Genomic DNA, 16,042 nt, shown 5'->3' with positions numbered 1-16,042 from the left:
ATTAATATCACTTTCCCACAAATTTCAGAAGCTGTTTTAAGATTAACAGACATTTCAGAGAATTTTTTCATACAATCCTGCAATATAACTCATAGGAACACTCAATAAAATGTAGTTCTTTTTAAATTTTGCCAAAACAATTTCATCAACACTGAAAATGAAGTGAAATTGTATATTATTTTCTAAAAAAGGTAAGATCTTTTCCTTTATTTTCTTTTTTATTGTTTCATTTTTTGACGTCAAAAATAAATCAACATTTAGACAGCATTCTTTCATATCATCTGAATATTATTTACCACCCTTGCTGTATATATCTTTCTATCCTCATATGCATACAAACATACACGTCACAGAGAAAATAGTCTGCACAGCGCTGCTAAAGACAAAAAACAAATCTGATTCAGAACCTGCCACGATGTTGTTCTGCAGCAGATGTTAAGATTTTGTGAGTCATAAACAAAATTTTAGCAGAAGTACACTATTTGTTATATGCAGATCTTTTGTGGAGGTTACATTCATATTCAAGTCTTTGTTCACTACAGTCTGACCACAATGAAGTCAGAACTGTGGAAATAAAAGTATCTCTAGTCGTGATCTTCTTTAAGGCAGCTGAATACAAGATAAGTTTAAACACTAATTCACACCAATTCTTATGATTAAAACTGCAACTACACTGATATTAATGAGAATAGTAGCTATTTAGCTAGAATCGGCTATACCATCTCTACTGCTTGTATATTTTCTACTCAGCATGACACATGGATTGTTTTCTTCTTGATACAGTGTCGTTAAATGTAGTTCAATAGTGATCCATAATGAACATGAGAACTATGGTTTTGCCTAATAATTTATTTATAAATCAAAATCTTGCTATTTCAGGGGTACTGGACTTTTGATTGTGCATAAAATAAATAAATTAGCCTCATATGACACATAAAAGTTATAAAATATAATATTTTCTATCATTTAGTTACATTAAGTATTTTAATTTTGCCTTGTCACAACTGCAGTTCTATTATAATAGCTGTACATATGTTAACGTGTATGTATGTGTTATTGCTTTTATCTGACTGGTACATATATTGTGAGTGACACCCCCTCTAATGATGGTTGTGCTGGAGCTACGTCACCTTATTCATCTGTTTCATTACTGATTCTAAGTATCGTACTACCGCAGCATCTTTATCTCAATTCCTCGGGTCGGATATTTTTAATGATCCTGGTGACGTTTTCTTTCAGTATATCTCTAAACCAGTCAAAATATGTTGAATTCATTACAATAAACTATCTTGAACTGCGTGCGTGTGTGTGCATGTGTGTGTGCGTGTGCGTGTGTTGCTTTACGTCACAGGAACACAGCTCCATGTCCGGACATAGAAGTAAGCTGCTACACTATATATCCTGCAGGTTGATGTACTTTGTAGTCCAAAGGAAAAATGTTTGCTTGTAGTCTCTTGGTTCTCTGGCAGCTTTCTGGCAGTTCAGTCAAGTGCCATGTTTTCTTTTCTTTTCTTTATTTTTTTTTCAACTGGATACTGACTTTGTCATTCCTCATCGTGATGGGAGGAGTCGGGGCTGGATTCCTCTTCCTCCTCCTCCACCGTCTCTGTCGGCAGCGTGTCACGGCGTGTGAAGGCGGCCGCCAAGGTCACGCTCAGCCGTGGTTTGACGGGCGCCATCTCCGACAGCCCAATGTTGTTGCCACGAGTCACAAGTGTCGTCTTATCCATAATCTCTCCACTGTGCTTGGACACCACCGCGTCGAGAAAGTCGTATTTGTGAGAAATCTTGCCACTCTCAAACAGGTACTTGGCCAGGTAGGAGAAAGCAACATTTCCCAGAAAGGAGGCCAACATAGAGACGGTCTTAAAGGGAAACTTTTGGATTACAATATCCTCCAACTCTCCCGTTGTGTGGTGTTTCCGCTGCTCAATCGTCCAGCCAGGGTAATAAATGAAGGGCGGCAGCTGTAGGTAGGGTTCACCTCCACCTATACGTAACACCATGCCGAACAGGTACGCCGCCACGGAGCCATACGTGTTGGTTCCTTTGATGAAGAGCACACTGAGCAGCTGGGGGAAGATTATGACGTAAACCAGATCTGAGCTCAAGTACCAGAGGCCGTAAACTGTACCGGTTACCAGCGCCATCACGGTGGCAAGACCGCCGAAGACAAAGATAGTGATTCGCATCACCCACACAATTTCGCGATCAGATGCCTGAGGAGATAGAGAGGGGTGGGATTGTAGGATTGTGACATCTAAAGACCAGACTAAAACCAGCACAAAATGCAAAGCCATCTGTTGGCCTGAATAAGCACAAACACTTGTACTTACTGACTGTCTGAAGGCAAGCTGGTAGATGTTCCTCGCAAACATGGAGCTCGCCGAGAGGATGGAGGAATCGGCAGATGACATGACTGCTGCAGACACTGCACCCAGCCCAAAAAAGGAGACAAATGGTGGGCAAAGATGCTGAAGCACGATGGGTAGAATCATGTCGGCTTGTTCCCTGTCTTTAGGAGGTACGGCACCATAACTTGTCTGGTTCCAGTCTGAGAGAAAAAAAAATCAAACGAGCATGAAAAATAACAAATAATACACTTTGTGAATTTGTACAACTACAACCTAATTTACTGTTCACACACTTAAAATTCAGAAAAAGTTACACAAATGAATACTATGTTGTTGCTCACTCAATACACAACTTGAAAGTCAAGCTAAAGCTACAACACACACGTATTCCTCCATGTCTGATCATGTATTAAATAATGGACATAAAACAGTGTTTTCCATGAAACTTCGTCTATTTAGTATCTTGTGTTGTAAATTTGGTCTTCATCAACTCAACAGGAAATACATAAAGGTGAAAAAACATTATAGTATAAATAAAGGAGGTTGAGAGTTAAGCCTAACTGATAACATTAACTGTTGTATACATGTTTATACTGATATATATTTGACATGATAGTTCATCTTTCAGCAAAGGACATGACAGAGTTATGTATCCACCTGTTCTCTGAGGAATGTGATGCCTGAAAATCTGGATTTTAAACCACTAATTTGGTCCCTTGCCTCCCTCTAATGTAATATTTACACAACCAGCATGGTTATTAAATGGATTGCTGCTTCATTATAGATGAGGTGAACCAGCTGCTATTTACCAGACACTCTCAGATCTAAGGGCAACATAGACCCACCCGGAGCCCCCCCTTGCCCAAACAAATACACACAAACAACAAGCCAACAGCAGCCCAAAACATAGACTGTGCATAATCAAGCTCATGCGTCTCTGACCTGTAGAGGCTCCGATGGCCCCGATGAGAACGGAGGGCACAGCCATGACGAGGCACCCGAACGCAGCCAGGAAGGAGAGGACCTGGGCGTAAGTGGCAGAGGAGGCTGACAGGACCCTCTGGAAATACACCTGCCATGGGATTCCTCCCATTATCTGGAACACAAATAGAGGCCAAATAACATTCTGCAAGTCTAAAATGGTGGCGATCAGTTGACATTGCTTACATCAAGAGAAAAGTGTGCTACAGATTTTGATTGTATAAAGTTCAGAGTTGCAGGCACTTTGGGTTCCATTGCTATATTGTGTGGAATTTAATTAACATTACGAAACCAAAATTACTGAGAAATTGAAAAAAATGATGCACGGTATGGACAGAAGCATATTAAAACATATGGCCATCCCTGCCTTGCACCTTTGATTCAGTAAACTTCACCCAAAATGTACTGCCACATCAAGAAGTGTGAGACGAACAGCTTGTAGGTACCAGGAGACAGAAGTTGTCGATCCAGACCCACGTGTCACTCTTGCTGACGCTGCCTCTCCAGGGTGACTGGTACACCTGCTTCACTGCAGTAACAGTGATGTCTGTCACCGCAGGGTTGGTCAAAGCAAAGGGGACACTAATCCACTGCAGACAGAGAAGACCACAAGCACACAGCTGAAGTGGACAAACTTACAGGTTTGATGCTACTATTTACTTTCAGCACTATATGACAGAGATACAATTTCACTGAGCCCCAAATTTTCACACATCGCTCATTAAGAAATGTTTGCGGTGCCTGTTACTTTTGTCCACAGTTCTGTGATTTAACACATGTTCATCCAGTGTTGTGAAAGATAAAACACAGAGCTCTAATGAAGACACAGGCTCACTACACAAATTGCTGAGTTGTAACAATCATATGAACCTACCAGGCCAACAAAAATACAAAACAGCTGGACAACATCTGTGTAGGCAACAGAATAAAGTCCTCCAACCAGAGTGTAAAAGATGGCAATGAGTGCAGAGATAACCACTGACATCTTAATGTTGATGTCAACGATGACGCTCAGTGTCGCACCTGCAATTACGACAAGATGAACAGATAGAAGAATATTATTACAGCTGCAGTGTCATTTTAATCCAACAAAGTGTACACCCCATATGATCACCACTATCTTTCATATTCAATCAAGTAGGAAATTAAACACACCAAGTGCAGATAAGATGGCAGCAGACCAGAAGATTTCACCCATGAGGGCAGGTATGAAGAGGAGCCCACCCATACGCTTCCCATACAACTGCTGGAATGGGTCCAACATGGTGACGTAACCTCGTGAGCGCATGGGCTTTGCAAAGAAGAGACCACCTATGACAAAGCGTGGACATATGACAGGCAGAGAATTAAGGTGACCACTTTTCAGAATGTCTGGTTCAAGAGACTCTTATTAATCTAAATCTCAATGAAAAAAAAAAAGGAATTTAAAACAATATATATTTAAAGTAGGAAGATATGATTCACGTGCTGGACAGAAGAACACGTGCAACAGTTTCATTAGAGAAGACACCTATCATTTCAATCAGGGTGATGCTGGTATGTCATTATATGGATTTTATTTCAGTGTCATTATGTGACATTGCAGAGCCATTACATATTCAAGATGAGAAACCTTCTCCACTCACCAACAACCAGGCTGAGAGCATATCCAAAGGGAGCTTGAGCCCAAGCCAAGCCAGAATCTGGAAGATACACATACTCAGCTGTACCGTTGATGTACCCTCCTCCCACCCAGGTCGCTGTAAAACATACAAACAAATTAGATTAAACATTAGAATTATTTAAATAATCATTAGCCTATAGAATAAAAATTGATTTTACTTATTTAAATCCAAACCTTTTATCTCTTTTCTATTCTTCATTTGTATTCACTTTTTTTTCTTGTACATATTGAAATGTCATATAATTATATTTTTTATAATTTGTGAAATATTTCGAAATGTATTGACCTGAAAGAAAGATATACATAAACTTCCATTCATAAATCCATTAATAAAAAGCAGTAAGAGTGGCATTGCCGTTGCTTTAGGGGGGAAATTGGGGGGGAAAAAAACAAAACTGACTGATGAGGGAATGTCTTTATTTAAAAAAAAAGAAGAAAAAAACATAACAAAAAAAGGCCCAAAAGTGCTCATGTCAACATCATTCAACAAAAGAACAACTTGACTCACCTGTCATGGTGAATCCACCCACGAACAGTCCGATATCTCTCCCACCGACCATAATGGTTTCGCTGCGGTCCGTGCCCTCTGCCTCCCCGGAGTGTTTGTTCTTCCATGCCGCCCAGATACCGACGAACAGGATCAGCAGATAGAAGACCGCGATAGCCACAAGCCCCTCCGCATGAACGGTCATTGTCGCAGCGGTCTACTGCTAGGAGCGGGACGACATCAAGACCTGCACGTGGAAACAAAGGAGAATTTTCTCAATTCAACTTTTTGTTTTGAAACCAAATGAACGAGGGATTTGTGGTAAGTGACGAGTGCCTACATTGTGATCTATTTCTGAGAAATCGATTCAGAATATGATTGTTTCCTCTTGACTGATTATTCAAAAGAAATATAAAACCCACAAAATGAAACGTATTTAAATAGGAAAAGCTCGGGGGAATTTTTCCTCACTGAAAGCAAGACTCACTGTAAAATTTGAACCAATATTTGAATATATAGCAAACTGTAACATAATTCGTGCCACATCATCGTCTAGTATAAGGTGAAAAATACTTGAAAAGAAACATTTTCATCATTACTGTTTAAAGTAAAACAATCAGCCTAAAAATTTACCATAACAGGTAAAAAAGTCAGATGTGTGACAACCACTTTCAAACATCCAATGTCCTTGACTATCTGTTTTAGTCCCTTTCTCTTCAATCTTTCCTCAGCTCTTTGTGACGAATCCCGTGCGTAAAATGTCCTTTACGCACGGGATTCCCGACAGAAACTAAGAGCCGTATGCAATTTACAAGGAGAAAAAAACAGAACAAAAACTATCGTCGACAACATGAACACCCACATAAATTCAAAATATTCCTTTGATATTACAATTGTTTCATAAAACTTTAAAAAAATCGACTGATAAGTAAATCATTAAGTAAATTATTGGAAAGCTTACCTTGAGTGTTAAAAGAGTCATGTGCGTGGGCATCGGAGGAAAATTGGGAACATATCAGACGTTTTAAGAAGTTCCTATGGAGTTCCTTGTCCTGCACTGAGAGGAACAGTCAGATGAAGTGTTAGTAAGGGTCTCTCTGGTGACTTACTGAGGCTTATAAGGGGGCAGGTGCCGTCAGAGGACTGAGACGCGCGTCAGAGAGACCAAACGTCCCTCGTAATGAAGCACCTTGCATGGAAACACGTCACAGCGCGGCATGGCTGATGTGACTGAAAGAGGATAAAACAAACTGAACTCCATGAGTACCAATTTAAGCACCCAGTCACTGAAGGGCTGGACAGAAACGCTAACACCACGTTGCATTCACACATGTTAGGATATCAATTAATTGTCGAGCAGTGGTGTTTTTCACGTGGAACTTGAACTGTTCCTCCAAGCTCCTGATACACTTCACTCAGTCTTTTTTTTATCTACTTCCACTTTCATTAAAAACACAATAGTCTTCACAACACACTCTTTCGACACACTCTTTGGAGAAAGTACTTGAAACACACGAATAAATAAATGATTCGGTACTTTCCTCCTTCCCACGGCCTTTTCATAGTGAGAATTCACAGACAATGCTTTTCCCACTTTAGAGCAATTACAACTCATCTTAGTGTTTCTGCCACTTGCCCTGCTTCAGGATATACCAATGAGCTATGTTCTGTTTAATGATCTTGTCCGGGTGGAGCCGTTTAATCTGGACTACTCTTGTCAAAACTGACAGGTATCCAATTAGGATGGATCCTGAAGAGCAGCGGGGAGATTTAACGATACAGTCTGCCTGATGAAAAAAAAAATGGAAGAATAAAGAAATAAAAACTGGCACAAGATATCAGGACAGATATTTACAACCGGCGCAATGGCGATGGTTCGTTAGAGAGGCTTTACTAATTAAGAGGACGCGTGACACATTTATTGTAACCACTGTGTTACATACAACCCCCTCTTGTGGCAAGACAACAGAATACATGTATCAGTACCATGGACAGAGAATCAGTCTTAGGTTTATTTGTCTAACTCGAGGTTTGCATTTCCGGAAGAAAATGCAAATGTGAATGCTGAAACTGAATGAAGTGATGTATCACACAATAATAATAACAATAATAACCTAGTGTGTTGGGTCACACAGTGTGGCTTGGGCGCTCATGGTACTTTATTGTTAAAGTGTCTTTATGTGATGCTGTTACTTGTTATAGAGGATGTGTTTGTCATCTGCACTGTGGAGTAAAGATGTTTTCACCATTATCAAAGAGGTATTCAGAGAGGAAATTAGGGGAGGATGAGGATTTCTAAATGACTGTGTTTATCTTTGCCTAAACTGTTCCATTTACAACTGTCATTTAAGACGCCATGGATTAAAGTGTGTATTCTCACTTACTTAAAAAGGGGCTGCACAGAAAAATCTTTGGACAACTCCTGCACAGCTCTAAGATGAGGCTGTTTATGACTTGTTCTCTTGCCGGAAAACCAAGTTTTTCCTCATTAAATGCCATTTTAATCTTTTCAATTGCTCTCAGTCAGATTTTTCTGAACTTTGTCTCCTTTTGAGGTTTTTGCTAGGAATGTTCCTGACATTTATCAATAAAGTAGATTTCACTGCTGCACCACTGATCTATTGTCTCAGGTCTCTTATTCAAAAAAAATGTTTTTTTAAAGAATGAATGTTGTTTTCACACCTCATTTTAATTCTATGGGTCCTTTAGCTCCTGGGCTGTACGTTTGACACCACTGGTCCAAAGATTCATCATGTGGGTAAATATTATCTGATTGTTATATAGTTGAAGGGATAGTGTTAATAAGGTTGCTTGTTAATGAAAAATAAGATGTAGATGATGATTGTGCTGCATTGTGGAGTAGTGGCACTTACTCTTTCCTCAAATCCCCAGTTTGAATCCGGGCTAATTGGCCTTTCTGTGCAGAGTTTGCATGCTGTCCATGTGTGGAGAAAAACGATTTTCTCTGGGTTCTCTTGTTCCCAGTCGAAACACGCATTTCCTCTTGTTTTGTGACTCTATGATGATTACTAATTTCTGCATGTGGGGCTAGGAGCTAATATTTGAATCAATATTGAATATTTAATAACAAACTGATATCCATGTCCTACAACATCATTTAAAAAGTTGAGTAATTGATACAGTTTGTATCATGGTCTTGTTTGGCAGCTGACAAGTGCTTTTTCAGTGTTGGTGCCAAAACCTAAAGCATCTGGAAAGAAGTTGGAAAACCTCTTAACTAAATGTTTGACAGATGGCTACCACATGACCCTGACACTTGTTCAAATCAAACATTGAAGCTAAGCTTCCCCATATTTACACCCGTTTTAAGCCCAAACAGCCTATGGGTTTATGAATGTGGATATACTGGCACAAAGATGGACAGAATTAGCATGTGGCAAAGCGTAACAAGAGAAAAGCTCATTATTTACAGAAGTGGATGTTTACGTTTCACTGCATGAACAACAGTTCAAAAGTGCTTGAGGTTTAATGAGCAGCTGTTGCTGGCAGCACTCAAGATGTTTGAGAGAGAGAGAGAGAGAGAGAGAGAGAGAGAGAGAGAGAGAGAGAGAGAGAGAGAGAGAGAGAGAGAGAGAGAGAGAGAGAGAGAGAGAGAGAGAGATGCAACAATAACAGCATTCTCCCAGTATTTATTATCAGAAGATATGATTCAATAAATAAAATACATGCAACTCATATATGGATGCAGATTGAAGGGACGATCTAGAACTTGTCAGACACTAAAGTGAGTTGCTCAAAAGAACAAGACTTATGATCGCATAAGGACTGTGTACCTGCTATGATAGCTGCAAGACATAAACACAAACACCTCAACCAGCAATCTGATAAGTTGTACAGTTGAAGATGTGCTTTACTTGGTAATCTGCTGAAAAGTTTGACTTGAATGTGTTGCACTTGGTTAAAGAGAGAATAAAGATATTTAGTTCAAAGTATTATCAGTTGTGTTGTATTATACAACATATGTTTAACTAAAAATAGAGTTTCTAGAATCAAGATGAAGCATTCATGTACTATCTGTCACAAAGAATATAAAAAAACTAGTTAAGTTATGGTCCGTTTTCCTTTTTACCTTCAAAAACATTGAAGATGTGTCATGTTTGCTATGAAACTCAGTTTAGCTGAAACGCAATCGGACCGAAATAAGTCACCATTTGTTCTGATCTGCACACAAATTGTTTTTAATAGCAGCTTTCAGTCTGAGGCTGACGCAGCGGATCAAAGGCTTGCATAATAAACTCGGTGCAGACCGAACAAGGGGTTTTATAGTTCTCTCCCTTTGAATCACTGGAGGATTGAATCAATTGTATATATAAAAAAAAATTCATTCAGTTTGACAAAAATAAAAGACAAAAATACTGGTTGGAAATTACCTTTATAGAGTAAATATTCAGGTTCTCAAAGAAACTTTACAGACTAACTTGACATTCATTTATGACAATAGAGCCACTTTGAGCTACAAATGGAAATGTATACAGGAGTCGAATGAGCTCTATGAAACATTCCGTTTCTCACAAACGTATCACACAGTATGGCTATGCATAGAGCAGTATCACCTAAACACAGACAGAACTGCATGTAATATTAGCTGCAGTAAAGATAAAGTAGCTGTTCTTTCGTGACAAAGAGATGGTCCTTGTGCAAGTTTTAGAAAAAGGCCATGACTATTTCAAATAATTCTCTGACAATCTTTGTATTCGTAAAACCAGTGGCAGAAGACTGCCTCTGCTGGGCGAATGACCATCGGTGGAAACGGTGAAAAGAAGCCCTGAGAGACATAAGAAAATACACACTAAAACAGATTTGGCATATTTAAGAGGAGGGAGCTACTATAATTAAAGGTTTGCTGTTTTAACCCCTCAAATATCTGATGTGTTTCTTTTAATTTTCAGTTTAAGTTTACCCTGACAGAGCCACTCACCTCTTTTTTTTATTTTTTGTACTTTAGCAGACTTGTTGTATTGATTAGAAGTGAATAAGGGTGATGATCTGTAGGAATAGCTAAAAATAAATAAGCAGTTGTCTGAAGGAAATAAAGTGTTTGTCTGTTCTCACTTCATATCAGAGGAGCCAATATTTCTAAGTAAACCAAACACATAACAAACCATCTGAATATCCCATTAGAAACATTCTCTTAACCTCTTATTTCATTAAAAACAAAAAAAAACAAAAACAAAAACTCCTCCTCAGCTGCAGCTACTTCTGTTTGGTCCCTCGTCACGGTTTCATGTTCTCATTGTTTTGATTTGATCTGGAAAAACAAGAGAAATACAGTTAACCAAAAGAAATGTGTGTGTGAGGATTGAAACATACTGAGCAGCTGCAGACTCTGATGCTTCCAGATGACACTTTGATTCCAGGTTTAGGGGCGGAAATTGAAACAGACATTTCACAGCTATTGTTAAGGCTTTAGCTTTTCAAAAAGGGATGGACTTGAGGAACATAATTCCTTTAAAGCATTCATATCAGCAGTACTCGGTGCATATAATTAATTTTGGGGATATAAAGAGTTCTAGTTTAAAATTTAAAATACAACACAACAACCAAAGGAATGTGAGACTAAACATTGTTCTACGACCTTTTATAAGTACACAACAAGACAATGAATGAAACAGCACTGATGACACAGTCAATACTCACTGTATAATTTGATCTATGTAAGGATTTGAATGAAAGCACAAAACATAAAAAAAAGAAGACATTGATGGTGTGGAACAAACTGTACCATGCAGTATTAAACACAGTTATATGCTGCTTCCAGGCTCTGACAGGCTGAGCGATTTTAAATAAGTGTGTGGCCAGCATCACTGGAAGAGGAGGGCTTTGTGAATTTGGGTCAAATAGGAAGTTTGATGTCACAAAGTGTATATAAATAAAATTGAAATTAAAATGGCTAAAATGGCTGTTTCCTTTGTATGAAACAATTATTGAGGTGTAAAATGAAGACACTGAAAGCGTACATGTTGGGAAGAGTGAGAAAGATCTATGAACCAACTGGTTATTGTGACATAAAGACAAAAAAATAAATAAAATAAAACACTTGAAAAGGTACAAAGAACATTTAACTTTGAAAATGTCATGAAACATGACAAAAGATGAAAACTTCTCTTTAAAAAAACACAAGAATGAACAAGTTAGCACAAATATTTTGTTTTGTGGATCAACTGAGTGTAAAACTCGACATCAATACATACAGCTTAAAGCACATTACTGTTCAATTATTGGGGATATAGGTACAAGCTTTTATCCTCTCATTCTGATAATGTAGGTAAAGAAATCCATGTTTCTGACACTAAAATGTATTTAATTTAAAGAAACTGCAAAATTCACTAAATAGACTTTATAATGACAGAAAAAAAACTTTATGGGGAACTGATCTGATTGTACCTTGTAACCAGTCGACTCCTTCTTGTAAACCATCTCCTTTCAGAGCATCAGTGGCACTGAAACATGAAAACAAAGCAACGTTTAAAACAACTGCAGTCTTGCATCCTGGTCAATTTAAAACTGATGACACGTAGACAGCTTTGATTGTGGTTCAGGTTTTACACATTTCTTATTATTCTGAGTCTATTTTGCTGACATATGCTGTATCCTGCCCTCACTCACAGTCAGATGGGGTCGGCTTTGGTGATGGAGCAATCAAATGCAAATGTAACAGTATGTTTAAAGTCATGTGAAAAGCGTGCTGAATAAATACCATGAGAAGAGGGTTTTTACTGTTGTTCTTTCCATGGAAAAGTCAGTGAAGAAATAATCATGTGTGTAAGTTCTTACCAGATGTGCCAGGGTTTGTCTTTGATGTTCTCCATGCAGAGCAGCTGGGAGACCTTGACAGAAGACAAAGCGTCCCTCACATCCATCTTGTTGGCGAAGAACAGGATGGGAATCCTCCTGTGTTTAATATCTGCAAGACGTTTCAGTACAATAAATCGGAACTGCTTTTCACCTCGACAAACCAAGGAACAATAGTTTGAAACCAAACTGACCTAAAATAAACATTTGTCCTTGCTTTAGTTAATGAAATGACTTGCACACTACCACTACTCCAAGAAAAAGCAAAAACAAATCTACATGCTCAGGGATAAAGACAAAAAAAATTCAAAAAGCACAACCTTACCAGGATGATTTAATAATGTGTCCAGTTCTTCTTTGGCCACCACCATCCTCAGTTTGTCTGCACTATCGATGACGAATATGATGGCCTGGCCTTCCCTGAGGGGAGAGTCGAGACATTACCGTGTTTAAAAATAATACAAAGAGCAAAGGTTAATGCTGTTTTTGTTCCACGAGAAGACTCACTTGTAGTAGTGCTCCCACAGGTTTCTGTATCGGCCCTGACCAGACATGTCAAACACTGTGAAGGAAAGACTTCAAGAACAGACAAGATTGTCTTGTCAGTCAAGTTTGAAACAAATAATATAAATATAATAAACTTGCGATGAAAAAAAAACTAACTGGCAGCAGATATCATTAAGTATAAGAATATTTAAACAGTGACTACAAACTGAAGTTTTTTGTTTTAGATACCTGGACGTCTTAAACTTCTCTATGCTGAAGCCTATTGTTGGGACAATATCTTGTGTTTGGGCCTGAAAGACACACACACACACACACACACACACACACACACACACACACACACACACACACACACACACACACACACACACACACACACACACACACACACACACACACACACACACACACACACACACACACACACACACACACACACACACACACACACACACACACACATTTATAGCTATGTGACATTCTACACAAATGTCAAAAATGAAGTATTTTTGGTTAATATATATATTCCCTGGATGAACTTACATTGGAGGGCTTGAGTCTGTTGATGATGGTGGTTTTTCCACTGTTGTCCAGACCGAGACAAAGCACATTCACCTCCTTCTTCAACCCCAGCCATCCGGCCAACTTGTCAAACAGCCCCATTGGCCAGCCAACTACCATCAACTGTTTGTCTGGGAAAAAAAAGACAATGAAACCCGCAACACTCAAGTGATATTATTAATAATAATGCTGATTATTATAATAATCTTCAAAGAGTCATGTGTGGACTGATAACAAAGAAAAAGCTTTTTGTGAGCTTCTAGTATGCAGACCACCGATTAATGTGTAACCTTTTATTTGATTTCTTTCTGGAGAAACATTACTTTCTGTAAGTAGTAATTGTTGTGTTTTCTGACAATTCTATTCCCCCCATTGTTAACCCTTGCAAAGATTAATATTCTACACATTTGGTACATTAACTTTTTTAGTTATTATATTTTATTCTGTGTGGAGAAATGCTGCAAAGAATTTCCCTCTGGTATTAGTAATATATTGCCATTCTATTCTATTCTATTCTATGTAAGCATGTGCATACAATGTAGAAAAGGCCCTTTGATTTAATCTGATACAATGTTGAGGTTTACTGTTATGTGAAAGAGTCGTGCAGTATATAGCAGCATATCAAAAGTTTCACAATCAAAGCATTTAAAAAAAGGACCCACAGCTCTGTGTTTGAATTGAGGAAGACAATACATTAATTGAACATTTCCTTGAAGAGACACTTGCTTCTTCAACACGAAAACATGAAAGTAACATGATTAAGTTTAGCCACGACATGAAAGTTGTGCTTGCGCATGAAAAACCAAGACCTATAATACAGCTTTGGCGACCTTTATCAGCCATCCTGTAGCTTTATCTAACGTGTTTGCTCAGGAGGTTGTTACAGGTCTGGATGTAATTAACATTCGCTAACAGCCATTTAGTTAATCTCTTCTCACTACTGCTAGCTGGCCTCAGCTAATGTTTAGCCGCTGCTCAGTTCAGTTCCTGTAACCGCATCTAACGTTAGAGAAGTGATACAAAACACAAGAAAGAGATCGTTTTAAAACGCAGCGAGTACCAGAGAGGTGACATTATTTATGGAAACGCTGTGGTAAGATAGCTAATGCTAATGCTAACGCTAACGCGTCAGCTGAGGCTGACCGCGCTAACCTTAGCTCGTTTTATCCTTCCGCAGCCTGTGGAGGAGAGCTGTGATTTACCTGCAATTCAGCCGTTTTAAGTGTCCTCGGGTTGGTTCGTGTAATTCCCAGCGTCAAATTGGTGCTTCATTCATGTCTCCGCGTATATCACATGCGTGTAGCGCACAGAATAAAAACACCGACGAGTTATTTACACTGTGTTGCTATGAGACCACAGATTCACGTGCTCCCCCTGCAGGACGCACGAGGACCAACGCTGATGCAGGAAAACAATAACTGCTGCTGAGGAACAACGAGGACAAATAAATATGTAAAAATTCTCTGGTCTCACTTCTGAGTCTTCATCTCTCATATATATATGATGACTTGAATTCACTGTGTAAAAACAAATATAGTCCCGAAAAACAAATTGTAGACTTTGTATGAGTCTGGTCATGGGAAATAATGAATGATAAGAATGTGTATCATAGTAAATTAACAATGCACATATTCTCACATGAGACATAAAAACACAATCAGTCAGTGTGCAAGCCGGTAATTGAATGACAAATGTAAGCTCTTCTATCGTGTTTTTTTGTTTGTTTTTGTAATCAGTGGGCTGGATATTAGTGTTGTAATTTCCACCACATGCAACCCTGTTTCATATTACCTCATGATTTGTCTTGTGTGTACATTTTGTCCCCCTTTCCAGACTTCATACTTATGTATTTTTTATTCTGCTTACAAGTTGTTTACATTTTTACACTTTATAAGCACAGAGTAAGCAGCAGTTGTATTTTCATTATATGTGGCACATAAGGACAATAAAGTTACTATATTCATGAAACTGTATCTCACTGTATCTGACTGGAAAAGTGTATCACTGATTGTTTACCTTATGCAGTGTACCAAACCATCATTTTGGAAATTAGGGTAGAAATCTTTTAAAACTCAAATGAAAAAATGAATAAATAAAATGAAATCAAATGTTTTTACATTCAACACAGTTTTAACATTTAACAAGCAACACATGTTTTCAGTGTATATTATTGTCCATACTCACTTTATCTTGATTAAGGAGCAGATCACAGCTGACAGGTCACACCAGTTTACCACAGGGACAGTTACACACACTCACTCACACTCACACCAGGAGGTGAAGGTTGGAGTCACCTGTTAGCCTCAAATGCATGTTTCTTGATTGGAAACCAGAATACATAAAGAACGTCAATTTATGCACAGGGAGAAAATGCAAACCTCACACAAAATCACAACAAGCCCAACTCAAGACTCACTGTCTCATTATGAGGCGAGAGGGCTGACCACTTCACCACCACAAGATAAAAGGTGGGGTATACTGGATATGATATAGAGATATTGATGCACACACACACACACACACACACACACACACACACACACACACACACACACACACACACACACACACACACACACACACACACACACACACACACACACACACACACACACACACACACACACACACACACACTCACAGCTGTGGTTATTGTATATGTTCGAAATGACCCAA

At 38.6% G+C, this 16,042-nt stretch overlaps 2 protein-coding genes across 2 annotated transcripts; both read right to left on the bottom strand.

Annotated features, from left to right (window-relative positions):
* Positions 1-1,544: 1,544 nt before the first annotated feature.
* Positions 1,545-5,690, bottom strand: slc5a7a (solute carrier family 5 member 7a; the record flags this gene model as incomplete). The annotated part of the gene is made up of 8 exons (XM_080496209.1): positions 1,545-2,219; positions 2,337-2,554; positions 3,297-3,450; positions 3,782-3,925; positions 4,210-4,358; positions 4,491-4,646; positions 4,961-5,074; positions 5,507-5,690. The coding sequence occupies 8 exons, from the start codon at positions 5,688-5,690 to the stop codon at positions 1,545-1,547; spliced, it is 1,794 nt and encodes a 597-aa protein (XP_080352335.1).
* A 4,212-nt stretch (positions 5,691-9,902) lies between these two features.
* On the bottom strand, positions 9,903-13,478 carry arl6 (ARF like GTPase 6). Its single transcript, XM_080512882.1, has 7 exons — positions 13,349-13,478; positions 13,034-13,095; positions 12,806-12,874; positions 12,624-12,718; positions 12,281-12,410; positions 11,891-11,946; positions 9,903-10,754 (listed from the first exon to the last, which is right to left on the bottom strand). The coding sequence occupies exons 1-7, from the start codon at positions 13,466-13,468 to the stop codon at positions 10,729-10,731; spliced, it is 558 nt and encodes a 185-aa protein (XP_080369008.1). The 5' UTR covers positions 13,469-13,478; the 3' UTR covers positions 9,903-10,728.
* Between the last annotated feature and the right edge of the window lie 2,564 nt (positions 13,479-16,042).

The sequence above is a fragment of the Blennius ocellaris genome, assembly GCF_963422515.1.
Source record: "Blennius ocellaris genome assembly, chromosome: 1".
In the NCBI taxonomy this organism is placed as follows: Eukaryota; Metazoa; Chordata; class Actinopteri; order Blenniiformes; family Blenniidae; genus Blennius; species Blennius ocellaris.
This window is presented reverse-complemented; position numbering and strand designations above follow the sequence as displayed.

Coding starts and splice junctions, on each gene's coding strand:
- arl6 (XM_080512882.1), bottom strand. CDS start 13,468: ATGGGGCTGTTTGACAAGTTGGCCGGATGGCTGGGGTTGAAGAAGGAG. Junction 12,875..13,033: donor GAGAAGTTTAAGACGTCCAG/GTATCTAAAACA, acceptor CTGTTCTTGAAG/TCTTTCCTTCACAGTGTTTG. Junction 11,947..12,280: donor GACAAACCCTGGCACATCTG/GTAAGAACTTAC, acceptor TTCATGTTTCAG/TGCCACTGATGCTCTGAAAG.